Source organism: Liolophura sinensis, chromosome 6 (genome assembly GCF_032854445.1).
Source record: "Liolophura sinensis isolate JHLJ2023 chromosome 6, CUHK_Ljap_v2, whole genome shotgun sequence".
Classification (NCBI taxonomy): domain Eukaryota; kingdom Metazoa; phylum Mollusca; class Polyplacophora; order Chitonida; family Chitonidae; genus Liolophura; species Liolophura sinensis.
In genome coordinates, this window is record NC_088300.1 from 3,176,789 (window position 1) to 3,199,903 (window position 23,115).

At 39.6% G+C, this 23,115-nt stretch overlaps 2 protein-coding genes across 4 annotated transcripts; one reads left to right on the forward strand and one right to left on the reverse strand.

Moving 5' to 3' along the window:
• Positions 1-2,662: 2,662 nt before the first annotated feature.
• On the reverse strand, positions 2,663-14,236 carry LOC135468386 (uncharacterized). Of its 3 annotated transcripts, none has more exons than XM_064746619.1 (7): positions 14,192-14,236; positions 13,930-14,065; positions 7,871-7,995; positions 6,923-7,053; positions 6,061-6,162; positions 3,631-3,769; positions 2,663-2,844 (listed from the first exon to the last, which is right to left on the reverse strand). In XM_064746619.1, the coding sequence occupies exons 2-7, from the start codon at positions 13,978-13,980 to the stop codon at positions 2,691-2,693; spliced, it is 702 nt and encodes a 233-aa protein (XP_064602689.1). In that variant the 5' UTR covers positions 13,981-14,065; positions 14,192-14,236; the 3' UTR covers positions 2,663-2,690. The 3 variants fall into 3 exon arrangements, with proteins under 3 accessions (XP_064602689.1, XP_064602692.1, XP_064602691.1); XM_064746622.1 differs by lacking the exon at positions 14,192-14,236 and adding an exon at positions 13,182-13,399 and having other exon boundaries at positions 13,930-14,059; XM_064746621.1 differs by lacking the exons at positions 13,930-14,065; positions 14,192-14,236 and adding an exon at positions 12,132-13,141.
• A 95-nt stretch (positions 14,237-14,331) lies between these two features.
• Positions 14,332-22,355, forward strand: LOC135468861 (dr1-associated corepressor-like). The gene is made up of 7 exons (XM_064747320.1): positions 14,332-14,445; positions 16,764-16,836; positions 17,174-17,267; positions 18,065-18,196; positions 20,248-20,323; positions 20,669-21,105; positions 21,611-22,355. The coding sequence occupies exons 1-7, from the start codon at positions 14,404-14,406 to the stop codon at positions 21,705-21,707; spliced, it is 951 nt and encodes a 316-aa protein (XP_064603390.1). The 5' UTR covers positions 14,332-14,403; the 3' UTR covers positions 21,708-22,355.
• Positions 22,356-23,115: the final 760 nt, after the last annotated feature.

The following is a 23,115-nucleotide window of genomic DNA, read 5'->3' on the forward strand; positions in this document are numbered from 1 at the left end:
CCTTAACAAAACCATCTCTTTGTATGGTTCACATTCATTTCCGTATCTGACTGCCTTAACAAAACCATTTCTTTGTATGGTTCACATTCATTTCCGTATCTGACGGCCTTAACAAAACCATCTCTATGGTTCACATTCATTTCTGTGTGTGACTGCCTTAACAAAACCATCTCTTCTGTATGGTTCACATTCATTTCTGTGTGTGACTGCCTTAACAAAACCATCTCTTTGTATGGTTCACATTTATTTCTGTGTGTGACTGCCTTAACAAAACCATCTCTTCTGTATGGTTCACATTCATTTCCGTATCTGACTGCCTTAACAAAACCATCTCTTCTGTATGGTTCACATTCATTTCCGTATCTGACTGCCTTAACAAAACCATCTCTTCTGTATGGTTCACATTCATTTCTGTGTGACTGCCTTAACAAAACCATCTCTTCGTATGGTTCACATTCATTTCCGTATCTGACTCCCTTAACAAAACCATCTCTTTGTATGGTTCACATTCATTTCCGTATCTGACTGCCTTAACAAAACATTCTCTTTGTATGGTTCACATTCATTTCCGTATCTGACTGCCTTAACAAAACCATCTCTTCTGTATGGTTCACATTCATTTCTGTGTGTGACTGCCTTAACAAAACCATCTCTTTGTATGGTTCACATTCATTTCTGTATCTGACTGCCTTAACAAAACAATGTCTTCGTATGGTTCACATTCATTTCCGTATCTGACTGCCTTAACAAAACCATCTCTTTGTATGGTTCACATTCATTTCCGTATTTGACTGCCTTAACAAAACCATCTCTTCTGTATGGTTCACATTCATTTCCGTATCTGACTGCCTTAACAAAACCATCTCTTCTGTATGGTTCACATTCATTTCTGTGTGACTGCCTTAACAAAACCATCTCTTCGTATGGTTCACATTCATTTCCGTATCTGACTGCCTTAACAAAACCATTTCTTTGTATGGTTCACATTCATTTCTGTGTGTGACTGCCTTAACAAAACCATCTCTTTGTATGGTTCACATTCATTTCCGTATCTGACAGCCTTAACAAAACCATCTCTTCGTATGGTTCACATTCATTTCTGTGGGTGACTGCCTTAACAAAACCATCTCTTTGTATGGTTCACATTCATTTCTGTGTGTGACTGCCTTAACAAAACCATCTCTTTGTATGGTTCACATTCATTTCTGTGTGTGACTGCCTTAACAAAACCATCTCTTCCGTATGGTTCACATTCATTTCCGTATCTGACTGCCTTAACAAAACCATGTCTTCGTATGGTTCACATTCATTTCCGTATCTGACTGCCTTAACAAAACCATCTCTTTGTATGGTTCACATTCATTTCTGTATCTGACTGCCTTAACAAAACCATCTCTTTGTATGGTTCACATTCATTTCCGTATCTGACTGCCTTAACAAAACCATTTCTTTGTATGGTCCACATTAATTTCCGTATCTGACGGCCTTAACAAAACCATCTCTTTGTATGGTTCACATTCATTTCTGTGTGTGACTGCCTTAACAAAACCATCTCTTTGTATGGTTCACATTCACTTCCGTATCTGACTGCCTTAACAAAACATTCTCTTTGTATGGTTCACATTCATTTCTGTGTGTGACTGCCTTAACAAAACCATCTCTTCGTATGGTTCACATTCATTTCTGTGTGTGACTGCCTTAACAAAACCATCTCTTCGTATGGTTCACATTCATTTCTGTGTGTGAATGCCTTAACAAAACCATCTCTTCCATTGAAGTATTTATACAGCATACTACCTATCAATAATAACAACTGTTTGTTCTTGTGCGATTCCAGTCACAATTCAGTTCAATTAAAACACATGAGAACAGCGTGACAACACCCCTTGGATGTGACAAATGCCAGTGCTGCATGATCCTGGTTGCAACGACCTGCTTAAATTATATGTCTTTCAGTCCGCCATTAAAGTTGCACAAGACGTGGCTCCAATCCCATTATAAGACGGGGAATCTTCTATGTTCTGAGGACCTCAGCAGCAGTAAGTGTTTGACCATGCTATCTTGTGTGGTTCGCTCAAGACTTCTTGCCTTCCACCAATTTGGCATCATGTCACGTGGGAGAGTTTGCCAGTAACTCACCAAAGGTTAATGGTTTACTCCAGGTACCCCAATTCCTCCACCCTTAACAATGGAAACCACTGTTTAAGGGAGCAATTCTTGAGTATGGCATTTAGCAGTGATCAAATCAAATCAGTCACCAACACCTGTTTACTGAGTTACCTTCTGTATGGTTGTAAAGACTACCCTAATTCCTCAAATTGTTTACACAGGAAATAACAACTTAAAATGCAAATTATCTATCAAAGAAACCCAAGAGAGTGTCACCAATGCAGTCGCTGTGAGTTCAAGTCCCTTCGGCTATACCTGCCATCAATTAACAGCTTCTGTACTAGTATATCAAAAAAAAGGTGAAGGATTTAGGGTAGGCCATTCTATGAACAGTTTATTTTAATATGCCCTCAAGTCTTGTAGTGAACAGACAGTGTGGGTATTTTGAAAACTGCACCCATGGGAGCATTAGTCAGAGGTGCATAGATGACATGAAGAAAGTTTCTCCCTGTGCCAACTTTGATGAAAAACTAGATATTATCCAACGCTGTTTTCTTGAAGGTTTTATTATACGATAAGAATTACAAAAATGGCAGAATGTCTGACATGACAATGGATGAGATAAAGGATAGGATGGTGTGGACTGGTCTTTGGTGGATGTGGGCTTGCTGCACGTCTTCCTCTACTCCAGGGATGTATGGGTCACTGCTCACCTTCAGTTCGCAGGGTAAGCTGCTGGAAAAGCATAAAATGAACATATAAACTATGGTGAATCTCAAACATGTAAGATTTAATGCACAAAAAACAAAATGACAGAAATCTAATCTTTTCTGTTGTCCTCTGAATGACTGCGTGTTAAACATTTCACTTGAGATGGACAAACACACAGGAATGAATGATTGAGGTATAATGACACAATGACAAAATATTTCAGCCATAATGTGGTGAAAAGAACACCTTGAATCCTTTGAAGCTGGGTGAATTTGGCAGTTTTTATTTAGTATGACATAGGCTTGTTTGTAACAATATCGTACCAGCTCAACATCAGGCTTACACACTGCTTTTCTGCAAAGTGCTGACTGTCTGTAAACTAAGCCAAATTTTGAAATATCAACTGGAAAATGAAGAACACAAACAACCCACTTCTCCTGATTTTCATTTGTGTATTCTGATATTAGTGTGATGCTATGAATGAATTCTTCAAAACATGCAACATTTATTATATTTTTGTAAAATGTTTCTACAGCTCTCCAGGGTCAACATTTTTAATCACTAAAATTAATTTTCATAAAGGCCACTTGGTTTCTCCCTAAATCCTTTAGTATAGGCATACCTACTGATCTTTCAAGGATAAATTCATGTATGTCCCATATACACCAGGATACGATTAAACAATTAAGACATTTCAACATTACTGAGCACAAAAATTAAGAACAGTAGCAATTTCAGCTCTCTTTCCATTTTCTGGTAACAGCATTAGTGTTGATAACCTCCTGTCAGAAATCATTCCTACGAACTTACTTGGGAACAACCTTGATGCACACCCAAACAGCAAAACTTTGGACACTGACTCCAAATGATACAGCATCTGTGCTGCCTTTGGTTCCTTCTCCTGACCCAAGTGAGAATTTCAAATCAAAAACACTGTAACCTGAAGAATCTGCAAAAAATAAACAAATTAATTCATTTATGTATTTGATTTGTTTTTAAGGTCATGCTTAATTTCAGGCAAGCAATCTGGTGAGAGGAAACCGAACAGAGCCCTTAGGAAACCCACGACCATCCACACGTTGCTGTCAGACCTTCCCACATATGAACAAAATATAAACAAATAAAAACAAATATAAAATGTGTTAAACATCCATTATCTTAAACCGATACTGGTAGCTTGACTTTCTTTCAAAAATTACATATGAACTGTGATAAAACTAGCTACGCTTGTGGATGTGTGTCCTGATAAAGCTCGCTGTGTTAATCCTTCAGAGGACGTGCCTGTAGATATGGGTGTCGTGATAAAGCTAGCTGTGTTAAGGCTTCAGAGGACGTGCCTGTAGATATGGGTGTTGTGACTAAGCTAGGTGTGTTAAGGCTTCATAGGTTGTGCCTGTAGATATGGGTGTTGTGATTAAGCTAGCTGTGTTAAGGCTTCATAGGTTGTGCCTGTAGATATGGGTGTTGTGATTAAGCTAGCTGTGTTAAGGCTTCAGAGGCTGTGCCTGTACATATGGGTGTTGTGATTAAGCTAGCTGTGTTAAGGCTTCATAGGTTGTGCCTGTAGATATGGGTGTCATGACAAAGCTACCTGTGTTAAAGCCTCAGAGGCTGTGCCTGTACATATGGGTGTTGTGATTAAGCTAGCTGTGTTAAGGCTTCATAGGTTGTGCCTGCAGATATGGGTGTTGTGATTAAGCTAGCTGTGTTAAGGCTTCAGAGGCTGTGCCTGTAGATGTGGGTGTTGTGATTAAGCTAGCCGTGTCAAGGCTTCATAGGTTGTGCCTGTAGATATGGGTGTCGTGATAAAGCTAGCTGTGTTAAGGCTTCAGAGGCTGTGCCTGTAGATATGGGTGTTGTGATTAAGCTAGCTGTGTTAAGGCTTCATAGGTTGTGCCTGTAGATATGGGTGTTGTGATTAAGCTAGCTGTGTTAAGGCTTCAGAGGCTGTGCCTGTACATATGGGTGTTGTGATTAAGCTAGCTGTGTTAAGGCTTCATAGGTTGTGCCTGTAGATATGGGTGTTGTGATTAAGCTAGCTGTGTTAAGGCTTCATAGGTTGTGCCTGTAGATATGGGTGTCATGACAAAGCTACCTGTGTTAAGGCTTCAGAGGTTGTGCCTGCATATATGGGTGTCATGACAAAGCTACCTGTGTTAAGGCCTCAGAGGCTGTGCCTGTAGATGTGGGTGTCATGACAAAGCTACCTGTGTTAAGGCTTCAGAGGCTGTGCCTGTAGATGTGGGTGTTGTGATTAAGCTAGCCGTGTCAAGGCTTCATAGGTTGTGCCTGTAGATATGGGTGTCGTGATAAAGCTAGCTGTGTTAAGGCTTCATAGGTTGTGCCTGTAGATGTGGGTGTTGTGACTAAGCTAGCTGTGTTAAGGCTTCATAGGTTGTGCCTGTAGATATGGGTGTCATGACAAAGCTACCTGTGTTAAGGCTTCAGAGGCTGTGCCTGTAGATGTGGGTGTTGTGATTAAGCTAGCTGTGTTAAGGCTTCAGAGGCTGTGTCTGTAGATACGGGTGTTGTGATTAAGCTAGGTGTGTTAAGGCTTCAGAGGCTGTGCCTGCAGATATGGGTGTTGTGATTAAGCTAGGTGTGTTAAGGCTTCATAGGTTGTGCCTGCAAATATGGGTGTCATGACAAAGCTACCTGTGTTAAGGCTTCATAGGTTGTGCCTGTAGATATGAGTGTTGTGACAAAGCTACCTGTGTTAAGGCTTCAGAGGCTGTGCCTGCAGATATGGGTGTCATGACAAAGCTACCTGTGTTAAGGCTTCATAGGTTGTGCCTGCAAATATTGGTTGTGACTAAGCTACCTGTGTTAAGGCTTCAGAGGCTGTGCCTGCAGATATGGGTGTCATGACAAAGCTACCTGTGTTAAGGCTTCATAGGTTGTGCCTGTAGATATGGGTGTTGTGACTACGCTACCTGTGTTAAGGCTTCATAGGTTGTGCCTGTAGATATGGGTGTCATGACAAAGCTACCTGTGTTAAGGCTTCAGAGGCTGTGCCTGTAGATATGGGTGTCATGACAAAGCTACCTGTGTTAAGGCTTCATAGGTTGTGCCTGTAGATGTGGGTGTCATGACAAAGCTACCTGTGTTAAGGCTTCAGAGGCTGTGCCTGTAGATGTGGGTGTCGTGATAAAGTTAGCTGAGCTATAATAGTTTTTGGAGATTGCACCTGTGTGTACAATGACACCTGACTATGATGAAAAATCATGAATACCCATGTACCTGATTCTGTTAACAACTGCTGAAGCTCATGTACCCATGAAGTCAGGACCTTCGATCTGTTAGGGCCACTTGTCGTTTCTTCACCCCCACATCTCTCACAAACTTTAAAATAACCAATCCATGTATATGAGAATGCAAGTTTCAAACAAGAAATACTTGTATGTTTGAAGCCTGACACAACGTTCACTGATGTACATTCGTTTGATTTCTAAATTTTCTGACTGAAGAATTTTGGCAAAAGCACATGAACCAGACGACCCTTGTAGTGTCATCATGACACAAAAAAAAAACAAAAAAAAATACATTGACCAGGACAGTATATGGTATCCTACCCATTCGTGCAGTGGATTATTTAGACTCTGTGGTATTCTGAACAACCCATGCATCTTGCTTTAGATTCTCTTGTTCTCTGAACAATCTATGCAGCTTGCTTTAGATTCTCTTGTTCTCTGAACAACCCATGCATCTTGTTTTAGATTCTCTTGTTCTCTGAACAGCCCATGCATCTTGCTTTAGATTCTCTTGTTCTCTGAACAACCCATGCATCTTGCTTTAGACTCTCTTGTTCTCTGAACAATCTATGCAGCTTGCTTTAGATTCTCTTGTTCTCTGAACAATCTATGCAACTTGCTTTAGATTCTCTTGTTCTCTGAACAACCCATGCATCTTGTTTTAGATTATCTTGTTCTCTGAACAACCCATGCATCTTGCTTTAGATTCTCTTGTTCTCTGAACAATCTATGCAGCTTGCTTTAGATTCTCTTGTTCTCTGAACAATCTATGCAGCTTGCTTTAGACTGTTGTAATGTGAAATACAATCTTGCTTTCAAAATGGATTTCAGATACTGAACAATTCACACACCTTGCTTCAGACTATGTCGTATTAACTCTTTCTCTGTGTTCACTGAGACCAGCTCATGCTGACGCCTCAGCTCTAACGCCTGCACCTCCTCTCTGTGGATGGCCTTCAGGATAGGATATATCTTTTGAAATCTACAGCAAAATAACAGAAGTTGTTATAAAACTTCCCAAAGGCTCACAAAACCTAAAATAAAAAACTAAAAGACTGAAAAAAAAGTATCATAATGAGTCTAAGGTCATTTTGAAGAAAACTGAATGGTTAGGGTTTAATGCTACATTTACAGAAATTCATGAAGCCATTAGAAATCATCATGGCAGTTTTTAAGAAGAGAGGTACTTAAATTTTTAATCAGTTTATAGGCCTACTGTTTGTGTTTCAACCAGATTTTAAAATATCAAAATTTCTAATGGCATATTCGACAAGTGTGAAGACAAACGATTCACTTCTTATCAATGACATCAATGGCTGAACTGCTTATAATAATGCGTTTGGTATCCCGGAAATTAGAAATTCCTAGCCTGAATACTTTACTGACAGAAGCCTAAAAACCCGCTCTACGTATACATACAGGCTAAACCCCAGTGTTTGCATCTATATTATAGATGATATTTTAGTAGGGGCCTCCGTGGCTCAGTTGGTTAGCGCGCTAGCGCAGCGTAATGACCCAGGTGTCTCTCACCAATGCGGTCGATGTGAGTTCAAGTCCAGCTCATGCTGGCTTTCTCTGCGGCCGTATGTGGGAAGGTCTGTCAGCTACCTGCGGATGGTCGTGGATTTCCCCCGGGTTCTGCCCGGTTTCCACCCACCATAATGCTGGCTGCCGTCGTATAATTGAAATATTCTTGAGTACAACGTAAAACACCAATCAAAAAAAATATTTTAGTAAATTTAATTTTTTCCCAACCTGACATGTTAAACTGTTATAGGAGAAATCTTTGTATGTCTTACAAATGATTTGTTTCCTCATCAGCAGAATTCTCCTTGGCTTGTTCTGTCTCTGTGAATTGAAACTGTTTCGTCATTCTCTGAAGGGTAGTTTTTCTCACTTGTAGTGCTGACTGAATTTTCAGCAACTGGAAAAAAAAAAAGAAAAAAAACAAGAATACTGTAATGGGCACATGGTATGATTATGTCAGATACGAGCTTCTGTGGGATGAAACAAGTTATAGATGCTCCAAGTGGTCTCCATGAATACATCTCGTACCTAGACTTCATACTTTTTTGAAATCTGTAGATTTTTCTGAGTATAGTCTCTAGCTATTATTTACTTTTCATAAGCAATAGTTAACTGATGTTGTGCCCTGTTCCTGTGTTGTCTTGTTACGCTGAAATGGTTGTACAACTGTGATACCCACAATGCTCTGAGACTGTGTTTGATTCTGTTAAGCCGCCATATGGTTTTTACCGGTGAGAGCCTGTTGTCATTTCAGAAATGTTTTGAAAGTTTTCACTGTTATTGCTGATCTGACAGATGCAGATAACCTCCTACCATGTACATTCCAATGTATGGAAGCCCGTTAGCAGCATCGTACCTTTTGGTGCTACACATGCTGTTTCAAAGCTTTGAGTGATGGGAGTTCCATTCTGAGTCTACGGTGGGCAGTTTGTGCCATTACTGGGGAATTTACTGGATAATGGGTGTTCCCGTTGGTCACAAAATAAAGGGGCACATCTAAAGAACCTTAAAAATGGGGTTGGTGTTTACTTCTACGCCCTTTACATGGTGTCAGAAGTGGGATTGTGTCAGGAAAAAGTCCCTCTGTGATGGAAGTCGTCATTCCTGTGATCTGCTGGTTCCTGCCTTCTGGTGATCCTTTTAAGCCATTTTCAACTGTGTATTTAGAAATATGCCTCTAAATGCTATACTATGTTTCTGTTGTAATTGTCTCTGAATTTGTCCTGAAATCATATCGTGTGCACTTGTCTGTCATAAATATGTACTGAAAATGGCAACTGGTGATAAAGCTAGTGGTGACTGCTAGGTTAGCCGTTGAACCAGAACAGCTCAGAAGCCTTGTTAAAGGCCAGGATGAGATTATTTGAACGGCCAGAATGTAAGACATGATCAAAAACAAATGGTGGTGTTCCCGAACAGTAAAATGGACAAATTCACTGGAAAAGTACAGAGTGATGGAGAACCAGAAATTCACCACTTGCAGAATAACTGATGCAAACGGTGAGGAATTTCCATTCATAGGGTATGTTGAGCTGGATCAGGTAGCGTTTGAACACACTTTTCCAAGAAAGGGATTTCTTGTCATTAAGAACCCTGTTGATGAAGTAATTCAAGCAAGGAAAAATGACACTCCTGATGTTTTAGGATCAAACGTTGTTCGAGATATAAGTAGGAACACCCTATCAGATGTTCCAGGCCCAAAATGGAACCTATCTTGTCCCTGTATGAAGAGACTGGAGTAGTCAAGATGAACAGAATTTATGTAGCAGGAAATCAGTCTGTACTTGTGCCAGCATGGTCAGTGAAAGTCATCGAAGGATCAACACGCATGACAGTGGTAGCACCGTTCACAGCTGTTGCTGAAAAAATAAGCATACAAGTACCAACTCTACCTAAGGGATTGATGTCAAGGGATGTCAAGACCCTCAATCCTGACAGCGGGTACAAACAGGAGGATACAGTTACAAGTTGCGAACTTCACGGACAGAGATCTGTACTTAAGGCCCCGTACACCTACTGGGAATCTGAAACCAGCGGCAGTCGAACCTGGTATGGGCGTTACCTTAACTGTAAATGAAGCAATCATTGTCAACAAAACTTCAGATCAGCTGAGCACATAGCTGATGGACTGCTCGGACAGATGTCAACAACAGTTTGTCCCCTGAATGGAGATCTCAACTGCAGAACCTGATTCCCCAGCACGTTGAAGTCTTCAGTACTGGTGATGACGACATTGGCTACTGTGATGCTGTGGAACATCCCATTATAACTTCCCATTCGAGTCCCTCGTGAATGTGTTCCCTAAATCTTTGGCCTGAAGTTAGAGAGTATCTCCAGTCGGCATTAGACACCAGGATCGTAAGGGAGTCTTCAAGTCCATATCCTGCCCTCGTCGCATTAGTTCGCAAGAAGGATGGGAAGCTTCATCTTTGTTGAAACGATAGAGCATTAAATACCAAAACAAAGAAAGATTCACACCTGCTTCCACCTATCAAGGAAACTTTTGACGTTTTGAATGCTGCCAAATACTTTTGCTCTCTTGATCTTGCACATGACTTTCATCAAATTCCAATTCGAGCACAGGACAAAGAGAAAACGGCTTTTAGAGTAGGGACTGGTGGATTGTATGAGTATACCAGGATACCGTTGGCCTTAAGGGAGCGCCAGGGACATTCATGGGGCTCATGGACAAGATGTTTGGCGACCAGAACTTTCCAACCTTGGTTGTCTATCTGGATGACATTATGTGCTTTGGTCAGACATACACAGAGATGTTGGAGTGACTCGACATGGTCTTCACACGACTGAAGTCCTGGAACCTTTCAGTGAAACCCAAGAAGTGCCAGTTATTCAAGACCAAACTTCACTACCTTGGACATGTCATGTCGAACAAAAGTATTCTCCCTGACATCAACAAGACATCAGCTATTCCAGAGTGGGCCAAGCCAAAAACTGACACGTAACTGCGTGGTTTCCTTGAAATCACAGGTTACTACAAGAGATTTGTTAACAGTTTTTCCAAAATTGCTATGCCTCTGCATCAACTGTTCACAGGTCCGAGATCCACCAAGAACAGGAAATCCAGATCTACTCCTCTATGCGTTTGCGGCAGAATGTGACCGGGCAATGATGAAAATAAAACAGAATCTAGTTCATCCACCCATTTTGATTTACCCAGATTTCTCTGAAGCATTCATGCTTGAAGTGGATGCAAGCCATCATGGGTTTGGAGCAGTCCTTTCCCAGGAACAGGACAATAGGATTGTTGTACTAAGCTATGCCAGCAGAGCACTGCGACCTGCCAAGAAGAACATGGAACGATACTCAAGTATGAAGTTTGAGCTCTTGGCATTGAAGTGGGTGGTTTCCGAAAAATGCAGAGACCTTTTCAATGGATCAAAGTATACTGTAAATACAGACAACGACCCTCTGAGTTATATTCAGACAACTGATATGTTGGGAGGTACAGAGATGCGTTGGTTACCGCAATCGGACTTGAAGATCAAACACCATTCAGGGAAGTCAACTGCAATGCAGACTTGTTGAGTCGGAAGACACAACATTGTCCAGAGACCAACAGACTGGAAAACATCATTAGCCACAGTCACAACAGTTCTGAGCGACCTGTCAGTCATGTGTGGGCAGAAGAAGTTAAAGTGTTGCCGCACTGAATGCCCTCCTATCCTGTGGTGACATCGGACCTACCTTCTCTGTGCAGTGAAGAACTTGCGCATCTCCAGGAAAAAGATCTGAAGAAGTTATGGCCGAAGAAGTTATGGCCTAAGAAGTGCCTTCCCTGCATTGAAGTTACTCAGACAAGAGACTCCTGATGCAAAGAGGCTGCTTTCTTCTTGGAATGTAATAGTGCTGGAATAATCTACTGGAGTGTCCAGATAGACGGAGAACCTGTCAAGCAAGTGCTCTTACTATCTGTCATCAAGCAAGAGGTACTGTCTTCAGTGCGTGACTCCATTGGACACCAATGCCCGAAGAAGATTTTGAGTCTTTTAGTAAAATGGTGTTATTGGCCTTAAATGACAGGTGATAATGGTGTTATTGGCCTTAAATGACAGGTGATAATGGTGTTATTGGCCTTAAATGACAGGTGATGTCAAGGAATACTGTGCCAAATGCAGCCGTTGTCTCCTTGGCAAGTATGGGAAGAATGTCTAGACCACCATCACGTCACTATGTGCTCAGATAACCTGCTCAGTGACCCTTGGTCATACTAGCTATGTACTTCACTGTTCTAGAGCCTGGTACTGGAAATGTAGAGAAGGTTTTAGTTCTTACCAACATGTTTACAAAGTGCATACAAGCGGTGCACATGTCTTGTTCAGAGATTGGTACATCTGATTTGGTATACCCTGCAGACTGCAGAACAAGGGCAGGACTTTGAGAGCAAGATGATCCAGGAGTTGTGTGACACTTATGGAACTTTGAAGACCAGAAGTATGCCATATCACCCTGAACAGAACTGCCAGTGTGAGCGATTTAATCGCAACATGCGTAATTTGTTCAGCACCTTATTACCTGAACAGAAGAGGAAGTGGCCCTAGCTGTTGCCTGAGATGGTCTATGCATATAATGTTACACCTCATGCCATCACGGGTTTCTTGCCCTCCTACTTGTTTTTTGGACGTGAACCCAGACTTCCAACAGATGATATCCTGAAAACCTACAAAGAGGAGACAGTTCTGGAAACCGAGTGGGTTGTGAAACAACAGCAACATTCCAAGAATCAGAGGGTTCTTGAGAAGCAGGGTTGTTCAATGACACAAAATCCAGGACTGGCAGTCGGAATCTCGCAGATCGCCGGCGAGTCCAGTCAGGGAACCAAAGGTTTGTCGTAGGCAAGATTTATGGGGAAAAAGGATTCAACAGAGTATCGGATCATCATAGATGTACTACAGTCACAAACATTTGTGTCTGCGGATGCCTCCAGCCCTTCGGTAGGGCTCTTGTGCTCCCTTCTCCATGGTTACACCTCGAACCTAGAGTTTCTACTGTATCGACATCTGTAGATTTTTCTGAGTATACCCTCTAGCTATTATTTAAATTTTATAAGCAATAGTTAACTGATGTTGTACCCTGTTCCTGTGTTGTGTTGTTACGCTGAAATGGTTGTACAACTGTGATACCCACAATGCTCTGAGACTGTGTTTGATTCTGTTAAGCCGGCATATGTTTTTTACCGGTGAGAGCCTGTTGTCATCTCAGAAATGTTTTGAAAGTTTTCACTGTTATTATTGATCTGACAGATGCAGAAACCTCTGCCGAGTGCATTCCAATGTATGGAAGCCTTTTAGCAGCATTGTCCCTTTTACGTTTTGGTGTAACATATTCAGTTTCAAAGCTTTGAGTGGTTGTAGTTCCATTCCGAGTCTACGGTGGGCAATTTGTGCCATTTCTGGGGATTTATGGCATAACGGGTGTTCGCGTTGGTCACAAAATAAAGGGGCACTTCTGACGAACCTCAAAAATGGGCATTGGTTTTGGTCATTAGAACCGCTGACCTCTGCGCTCTTTACAATGTAAAGAAAAAGTGAGATGAGAAATGTAATATTATGGGAAAACACATACATGTAGATAACAAGACTGTTGTAGGCCCTTCTCGTATCCATTGCTCCTCCGATCCCTCCAACATGTCCACAGTTTCAACTGGTCATCTTTAATTGGCTCAGGCCAGAAAGAAGATGTAAACTCAAGCTGGACAATGAGCACTGTACAATAAGGGACAACTGCTTAGAATGTGCTCTTTTGTGATCTACAGTCCATGTACTAATGCACTTCCCTGAAAACTGTGTTATAAAAAGGCTTGAATTATTAAACATTTACTGGTAAGTAGACTTTTACTTATTTACAACTTGATTGGTGTTTTACACTGTACTCAATAACATTTCACTTAAACGATGCCAGCCAGTATTACGATAGGAGAAAATTAGGCAGAGCCTGGGGCGAAACCCACGACCGTTCACAGGTTGCTGCCAGATCTTCCTGAGTCAGACTGGAAGCCAATACGAGCTGGACTTGAACTCAGGGCAATGGTAAGAGTCTTCTAGGTCAGTGAATCACCCTAGCAAGCTAACCACGTCGGCCATGGCGGCCCCCTGGTAATTAATTAAACAAGGTTATATGAACTACCTCGATCCACATTTTACATTTCTGATATTAATTCAGCCATTCAGCTCGCTCCTACATGGTTATTAACAGTTATATATTATAACAGTGGTCCGTTACCCAATGAACATCTGATTATACCCAGGGTATGTCTGCAATAAGTAAATTTGTGCTGAAAAATTTTGTAACTACACACCAAAAAAGTACCTACCTGCTGCAAAGCCTCCTTCTTTTTTCTCAATTTCTGAAAGCCTTTCTCCATGCTTGCAATCTGCTACTAGTACTACTCACCAGAGCTTTAGTGTTACACATCGCAGAGAACGTGAAACAGTCAAGGTTTGTCAGGCCTGTCAAATACAAAATTTGTTCACTTTGCTATTTACATAACCATGTTAAAATGTTCTGTTTCTGTGAACTTTCACAATGAAAGATAAATGTTGTGACAACGCAAAATGAAAGTTACATCGCTTTACCTTATCTTGTGGCTCAAGTTGAGCGCCACATTCCCCACAATCCATTGCTGCCAATGTGTGAAGAGACTGGGGTCAAAATGACCGGGGTAAAATTTACTGGGGAAATACCCTAGCTATTCCGGGATTTCGATTTCCGGTTTACAAGATCTGCTGTGGTGTAGGGTTTTTGTCTTCCAGGTATTTTCTGAGCAAAACTCTCAATTCATCCCACCATGCCCAGCAAAAAGAAGAGATATAACGCAAGATTTCCTCCGGTAAGTATTGTTATATTCAGATATATGATATTTTGTCTTCCCGTGCGAGACAAATGTTTTAGACAGGGAGCGTTTTTTTTAAATGACAACAACAACAAAACAAAGCCGGTGAGATATGGTCATATCCTACAAAACTTGGCAAGAAGTGTGGGACAGTAAGAGATGTTCTTGTTTATATTTTCTGCATGTATATATTTCAGAATAATTGCTGTGTAGGATCTCTCAGGAATTCACAGTTAATCCGAAAACTTAAGCCTTCTTTATTCTAAGCAAAACACTAACACTATATGATGTGATTTATTGACAGAGTTGAACTAAACAGGTAAAAGTCAAAACGCATGCTTTCGAAAACGCCCGCTGCCATAACGCTCGCTAGTTTTGTTAAAAACGTCAGAGAAAGCATTTTTATGGATTATCTGATATATCACACACCTTTCTTCACATGATAGACTTTTTGTACATAGGGCTTTCTCGTTTGCATTGCCAAGGTTTATCTTGTGGAGAGTTCATTGTAAAGGTGACAAGTAAACAATTAATCAAGAAGAACTCAACTCAGATGTCATCCTTGCTCAGCAGGTACATCAGTAGGGTCTGATTTTACTATCAATGGACTGATGATCCCATTCTCACAGATTTTACTCTCAAACTCTGTTTTATTATCAGAACTGGCTCTTCCGACTTTTACATTTAGAAATGGCAAACATAATCCAACACCATTATATTAAAGTGAAATATTCTTGACTTGACTTTGCTACATGTAAAGGTCTTCAACAATTTCAAAAGTGAAGACAGAAAAAAAAAATAGCATCGTATGTTATTATGTCTTAAATTTGAAATTTAAGATGGCATATATGACTCATTTATAAAATAAATTAACTTTTTGGATTACAGTCAACAAAACATGGTACAGAAAGGCTGCCACACAACTAAGGCACAAAAGGGGACTGGGCAATGTGGATTAACAGTAGGGGTGATCATAAAGCAATACCTGAACACATACATGTACCTTGAGAATGTCTTCCTCACTTTTGGCTCACGTGTCTGAAATAAAGTCGGGTGTATTCTTATAAAATCTTGCGTTAAATTTATTGATTGATTTGCAATTGCTCTAAAGGGGAGGGATGGGGTTGCCTCCCTTGTTAGGAGCTTTTCAGAAGTTGTACTTGACATTACCAATGGACCATATCTATCAAAGATGTACAGGTATAAAAAAATGTGCAACACATGCATACCACATATAATTGTCTGTTTTTCATTTCATTATTTTTAAATTATCGAGGAGCTCTGTTTACCCATTTACCCAAAACTAGCAGGCGTTATGGTAGCGGGCGTTTTGGTTATCAAATGTTTTGACTTACATTCTGTTAAACTTAAGAATCTAGATACTATGGCCATCAGATGTAAAAATGTACTGCCACATGAAGCTGGTAAGATTCACACATTCTTGATACAATTCAGGATGAAATGGGAATTACACCCTGTTTGCTACCATAAACCTTAATTTTTAGGTAAGATTTTGATTTTTACCCTGACCTGGTACATTTTGCAGTTACCCAACCTTCAGGTTAATGTGCCAGTAAACAGGGAGAGTAAATTCATGCTTTTTTACCGAGATTGTCTACTCTTCCAGTCAATTCTGCCATAACTAGACTAGAAAGTCTGTATAATAATCATTTTCCTGTCAAGTGGAATGAAAACTTTTTGCATATCCAGACTGATCACAACATTTCCAGCCAGAATTCCTGTGACACATGGCGATGGGAATAGAATTCTAGAAATGGCAAGTTTCAAGAAGTTAGATTGAGCGAGAGTGACTTGTGCAGTGAAATCATTTGATTTTGCCATACATGTACATGTTGACATAGGCTCCATTTGTGTTTGTTTTTTAAGCATCCCTTTACATGAAATACGCTTCTAAGAACCAGTTTTAAGAAGATTTAATCATTGTTTAAAATCTAGTGTTCTGCAACCGCTTGTCACAATTCTTATCCAGACAAGTCCAAAAGGTTTGATATATTTATTTATTTGATTTGTGTTTTATGTTGTACTCAAGAATATTTCACTCCAAAAGGTTTGATTTTCCCAAATTCGACATTGAAACTTTCTTGTTGATCTGTAAGTGTCCATCAGTTTTACAATTTTCCAGCTGGCGTTGATATTGAGATAACTGTCTTGAATCAAACCTTAAGAACATCACATCCATGCATGGAATGGCAAGTTAAGTTGATAAGCATTGGCAAAACTAAGCTATGGAAAAGTTGGCTAAGAGCTCAGCCACTGTTTGCTCTGGGTTAATTTTTGTGTCTTATTTTCTACAGGCCCGCATAAAGAAGATCATGCAAACTGATGAAGATGTTGGGAAAGTGGCTGCAGCTGTTCCAGTTATCATATGTATCCTTTAAGTTTGATTTCTGTCGTGAACTTTATAAAGCCCATATGCATGTACATTATGCAAGACGTTGTCTCTTAACATTCTGTTATTGGCCTTAGGAAGTAATTGATTAAAGTATACATGACAAGGTACTATAAAATTTTAAGGAAAATGAAGAAAGATGTGCCAAAAAAAAAAATGAGTAAAAGTTTAATTTATTGTATATTTCTTAATTTAAAAAACCCCTTTTTTTTTGCACTTTTATTTGTTATTCCACGCTATATATTATATATATATTTTATGACATTTGCAGGTATGTTGTATGTATTGCATATACGAGTCCTTAACTTGCATTAGCTCGGGCATTGGAATTGTTTATTGAGTCTCTCATACTGAAAGCTAATGAGACAACACAGAGTAGACATGCCAAAACTTTGTCAACAGCACACATGTAAGTACATGTATATCATTTCTTGTTTTTATGAAATATACATGTTGTACTGTGTTTCACTTAAAGTTTGGTAGGTAGAAATGCACTTTCAGAAGCATATTATGTCGTAATTACCTTAAAATAACACCTTTGATGCTAGCACTTCAGTTTTTCTGTTAAGAGGTGAACCAAACTGCACAAAAACCACTTGACACAGTAAAGTGATTGAATCGGTCAGAATGCGTCACTTGGAAAATGCTAAATTTTAGGTGAAATATCATGATGTTTTCTAACTTGCAAGTGAACTACCAGTAACCAGGGGTCTGTATACTGACCTTGATTTGGATTAATTATAAGAACTAGTGTTGAAGCTCTTCTGGTTAAGTTATATGCATTTAACATATGTGTGAAATAAAAACCATTAGTTTCAGTTGAAAACGGCAAGGAGTTTACTTCTGTGGTATGTCGCAAAATATGATAGGGGAGATAACCCCAAGATTACTGCAATGTTTAAATGATGTCAACATCTGGGGAGTCCCAAAACTACTCTTACCTGTACTCTACATGACTTACAATGTATGAGTGTAAGGATTGAGAGCATACTTAATAATGCCTTTAATAGGAAGGCTCATTTCCCACTGATGTAACTTTCATCAGCATCCTCTGAAATAGAGCTATTACCTTGGCTAAACAAGACGTACTCTATTTGACCATTTTTCAAACATTATTTTGATCATTGTCTGTAAAAGTTCATGTAATTCATCATATACACTATCTATATAATAATCACATGTAATGTGTGCTTTTATTCCTTGCAGAAAGCAAACTATAGAGGCAGAGAAGAAATTTGACTTTCTCAGAGACCTGGTAGCCTGTATTCCTGATCATCAGACTGAAGAAGATGGTGACACGTCCAATTCTTCGGACAGTAAAAAACCTAGAGCCCCAAGGTACGTACTAGTCACATTGGATCGCATTATACATAAGCAACATTACCTGCTGTGAGTTAAAACCCTGGGAGGGCCTCAGCTGGATAAAGCACTGGCTTATTGCAACTATCAGACTTTTGACTATCGAAACTGCATGTTTCTATCCAGCTCTTGCGGCTTTGCGTTTTTTGTCTGGCACTTACTTGTCAGGTCAGTGGCATAGTTTTAGCCATGGGGGTGTCTTAGTTTTTTAGAGACTTTTCTTATAAACTGCAAATGCAAGACACAGGGAAAATACGAAAAAATTGGACATGACACAGACTGTATGATCAGTGGTTTATCTCGAACCTTGGCACACGTGTACATTCATTTTGTTTGCGAGACTCCTTCAGTCTGTCACAGCCGTTTTGCCTTGTTCAGAGGCAGTGAGCACAGATTACCCTTTTTTTCTGTTAAAATTCTGCTGCTAAAAAAGCTTGGATTGATTTGTCAGGAGCAGTGTTATTGTCAGTAGCAGTGTTATTGTCAGCAACATTGTTATTGACAGCAGCAGTGTTACTGTCAGCAGCAATGTTATTGTCAGTAGCAGTGTTATTGTCAGTAGCAGTGTCATTGTCAGTAGCATTGTCACTGTCAGCTGCAGTTACTGTCAGTAGCAGTGTTATTGACAGCGGCAGTGTTACTGTCAGCAGCAATGTTATTGTCAGCAGCAGTGTTATTGTCAGTAGCAGTGTAGCAGTGTCATTGTCAGTAGCATTGTCACTGTCAGCTGCAGTTATTGTCAGTAGCAGTGTAGCAGTGTTATTGTCAGCAGCGGTGTTATTGTCAGTAGCAGTGTTATTGTCAGTAGCATTGTCATTGTCAGCAGCAGTTATTGTCAGTAGCAGTGTAGCAGTGTTATTGTCAGCAGCAGTGTTATTGTCAGTGGCAGTGTTATTGTCAGTAGCATTGTCATTGTCAGCAGCAATGTTACTGTCAGCAGCAATGTTGTTATCAGCAGCAATGTTGTTGTCAGCAGCAGCGTTATTGTCAGTAGCAGTGTTATTGTCAGTGGCAGTGTTATTGTCAGTAGCATTGTCATTTTCAGGAGCAATGTTACTGTCAGCAGCAGTTATTGTCAGCAGCAGTGTTACTGTCAGCAACAGTGTTGTTGTCAGCAGCAATGTTGTTGTCAGCAGCAGTCTTATTGTCAGTAGCATTGTTATTGTCAGCAGCAATGTTATTGTCAGCAGCAGTGTTATTGTCAGCAGCAGTGTTATTGTCATCTCGAGGATTGCAGGTACATAAACACAGGTCAAGAGGTTTAGAAACAGACAGGCCTTTGCAAGTATATTAGATGTATCAGTTTTAGCATAATAGGTTACAATCAGATTGAATATGTATGGTATTTATTGTGTTATGCCAGTGACACTTGGTCATCTGCAAACTAAAGATTGAAATTTAAGCGGTAAATCTAGAAACAATGACAGGCAAAGAAAACACTAATATTAAATATATTTGCAATGTTTTCAAATTTCACGAAGTGTTGTCAGTAGACTTCTTTTAGCTGCAATTGTTAGTAAAGGATTTTTGAAGTTTTCTTTGTGAAAAAAATGTGTGAAGTATTTCTAATATAAATCTAGCTTTTGTTCAGATTTGCATACATACATACATACATACGTACATACATACATACATACATACATACATACATACATACATACATACATACACACATACACACATGCATACATGCATACATACATACATACATACATACATACATACATACATACATACATACACACACACACACACACATATACACACACACACATACATACATATATACATACATACATACATACATACATACATACATACATACATACGTACATACATACATACGTACACTACAATTCCATGCACTTATATGATGTACAGAATAACAGAAAAAAAATGATTAAGTTGCATTTTTCACATTGGATTCTTGGTGTTGTCTGACTGGTGCTGTAGTGACAAACAAACTGCTGCTGAGTATGTTTACCAGAATCAAGCATGAGACTTAAGGTACTTTGTGAATTCTTTTCCAGACAAAGGAAGTCCAAGGTGGATGGAGCTGGACCAAGCAGGAGAGCACAGAGGAAAAACTCATCAGACAGTTCCCATGTAACGAACATTTCCATTTGCTCTTTATGCTTGAAGTGTAATATTTAGTAAAACTGACAATATAAAAGCTAGTACCATTTTGTCACTGGTTTTTCTCCAGTGCGTAACAGGTTTTTTCCTATGAGGCATTAGTGTAATAATCAGTTTGAGCTCTCAGCATTTCTGTTTTTTTCCACCCATAAATCAACAACTGTCTAAGAGAAAAATTCTTACATTCTAAATAAGTTTAGCTGCACTCTCATCATATCTGTACAACATATAGTCAGTTGTCTAATGAGGATGTTGTCAATGTTAATATTGTTATTCTACTTATGGACTCTGTATGCTATTATTATATTCTAATAGTTGGAAGTCGATGAGGACGATGACGAAGAGACAGAAAGTGATGATGAACACGAGCGCCTGTCAGGTGCTAATCACCCTGAGGGAATAAGCAATTCACATGGTCCCCCAGGAGAGACTTTTCACTCCCCTGATGCCACAGAAGCACACTCACCAAGCACTAGTGATCGACTTCAGAATCCAGCATCATCGGGTCCTGCAGAAACCTTGAGCTCTCCCCACTCCAGCACTGATACCTCGCCAGCCCCGGCTGGATGTGCCCCCCATCCAGGATCTCAAGCGGCTAACTATTACCCCCCTTCTCAAGGGGCTGGACCATCTGTCTCTCATTTGAGTCCGTCCACTCCAGGCTTTCCTAGGTTACCCGTCGGAGGAATGTCCTCAAGTCTTTCACAGGGCCAGAGTGCACAGCCATACTATGTGCCTCTCTTCAATCATGGGTGAGTAGAAAACCAGTGCAGGAGGACTCTCGATTGGCTGGCTCAGATGTCTAATGGGTCCTCCACCAGTGGATATACTAGTAATGAAATATTCTTGTGTAGACCGTAAAACATAACCTCCTGAAATACTCTTCATGGTGAGCAACAGTGCCATCAGGCTTAGTATTAAAATGGCCAAAATGCATATATATATATATATATATATATATATATATATATATATATATATACACACATACTCCTATTTCAAACTTACGTGAAACATTTCTTCATGACAAGACAAACTGATGTATCATTAAATGGGGCATAAATGGGCCGTTTTCAGTAAGCTTCTGTTCTGGTAGTAGAGACAAAAAGTGATCAAATTTTCTTCTTATGATTGAAACAGTTCTGTGGATGTAGTGATAATGTAAACCATAATATTCCCTGTAGTATGTATAAAAATGGGGAAAAACCCCAATCAGATATATAAATGAATAAAGTTTTCTTTAATTTCTCTTTCCAGGGCACCTGCCACCTCAGGCTTAGCTGCTTCGCCAATGTTTTCAAACCTTCAGATGTATAAGCCGCCTACGAGTGAAGATGATGACTATGATGCTTGACATTTGAACAAGTTATTGTTTGTAACTGTGAAAGTGCAATGTGTGGAATGAAAGAAGTGTTATTTCATGTTAAGGCAAGCTGTAAAACACAAAGCAAACGAATCAAATCTTTAATGGTAACCTTATAGCGAAGAAATAGCCAGAACACTATTAGAGAACATTTTGCATAGTTTATAAGGTTATAACAGATTCTCGTGCGAGGATTATTCTGCGTAGACATTGTATTACAGTACGTATACATCACAATAGACTTAAAATGTAACAGATTTGAATTTTTCTCTCTGGGTTTCCTTACTCCTATATCATAACAAATGGTATTGCTCCTGTCCTGTAATTCAGGTGGACTTCACAACAGGGGTGTTTGACTGGTGACTTTGACATTATAATTAACTTTTGGATGTTGGATTTCTCAATTTTTGTCGTAAACATAACCTGCAAGAAAATCATGTTCATGGTGAAGAAATTATTTGAAAATAAATGGCAGAAAGAAAGATATATTTAGATCTACTAAGTCTTTCCGGAATTGTGAAATTTGATGCTGTTTGCTACTGTGTGGCAGGTTTGTCAATCTCATATTCATTGTTATTGTACATTATTCATGTTCATGTGTGAGAGAGATGTTTTATGAAAATTAAATAAGCATGTGTGGACAACATATATAGGTGTTGCTTTTTCTTCATGCTTATACATTATGTAGAACAAACCATCATTTGGCACCTGTGCGGTAATAGGAAAGTCTCGAGTTCGAACTTTTTTATTATTTAAGGCAGAAAAAGTACAACTGTATCATGTGACCTGTCAAAAATGTTAGACAACTATTTTTGATCCCATTTGCTATAACATTGGCGTCTTTGAAAAGTGTCATGAAATGTAATTTATAGTAGACGAATGAAAGCGAAAAGTGAGAAAACTCTCCTGGCGTTATTCTGTGTAAAGTGAGTCCTGAAATTTGTCAACCCAACCCAAAAAGTTCTGGACTGCACTACTACAGAACATTGCAGTCAGGTGGTGGCAATGGAGGAAACTATGCAATTCTTCCTTGGATGCCTGACAAGCTCTTGACTCTAGCCACAGCTGAACGGGCAAATGCTGGATGAATGTTGAGAGACAAGCCAAAATTCACAATAACTGTATTTCACCTAAAGTTTAGCCATTTTTTTTTTACACATTTTCTCGCTTGATTCATCCACCTTACACTGCCAGTTAAGAGCTTTTTTTTTTTTTTTGAAGTTTATTTTCTAATGAGAAAAGCTTAAGTATTGGTATCAAAAGTATCATTTCAAGATTTTTATGTACTTCTGAAAGTACATGTTAACACTGCAAACTTTCGGTGAAATACAGTTCAAATTCTTCAGACCGGTTTAGTTTAGTAGTGGGCTGCATATAATACAGGACAAATAATTAATTC

Coding starts and splice junctions, on each gene's coding strand:
- LOC135468861 (XM_064747320.1), top strand. CDS start 14,404: ATGCCCAGCAAAAAGAAGAGATATAACGCAAGATTTCCTCCG. Junction 16,837..17,173: donor AGCTGTTCCAGTTATCATAT/GTATCCTTTAAG, acceptor AACTTGCATTAG/CTCGGGCATTGGAATTGTTT. Junction 18,197..20,247: donor AAAAAACCTAGAGCCCCAAG/GTACGTACTAGT, acceptor ATTCTTTTCCAG/ACAAAGGAAGTCCAAGGTGG.
- LOC135468386 (XM_064746619.1), bottom strand. CDS start 13,980: ATGGAGAAAGGCTTTCAGAAATTGAGAAAAAAGAAGGAGGCTTTGCAG. Junction 6,163..6,922: donor ACGACATAGTCTGAAGCAAG/GTGTGTGAATTG, acceptor GTTATTTTAAAG/TTTGTGAGAGATGTGGGGGT. Junction 3,770..6,060: donor GCAGTTGTTAACAGAATCAG/GTACATGGGTAT, acceptor TATTTTTTGCAG/ATTCTTCAGGTTACAGTGTT.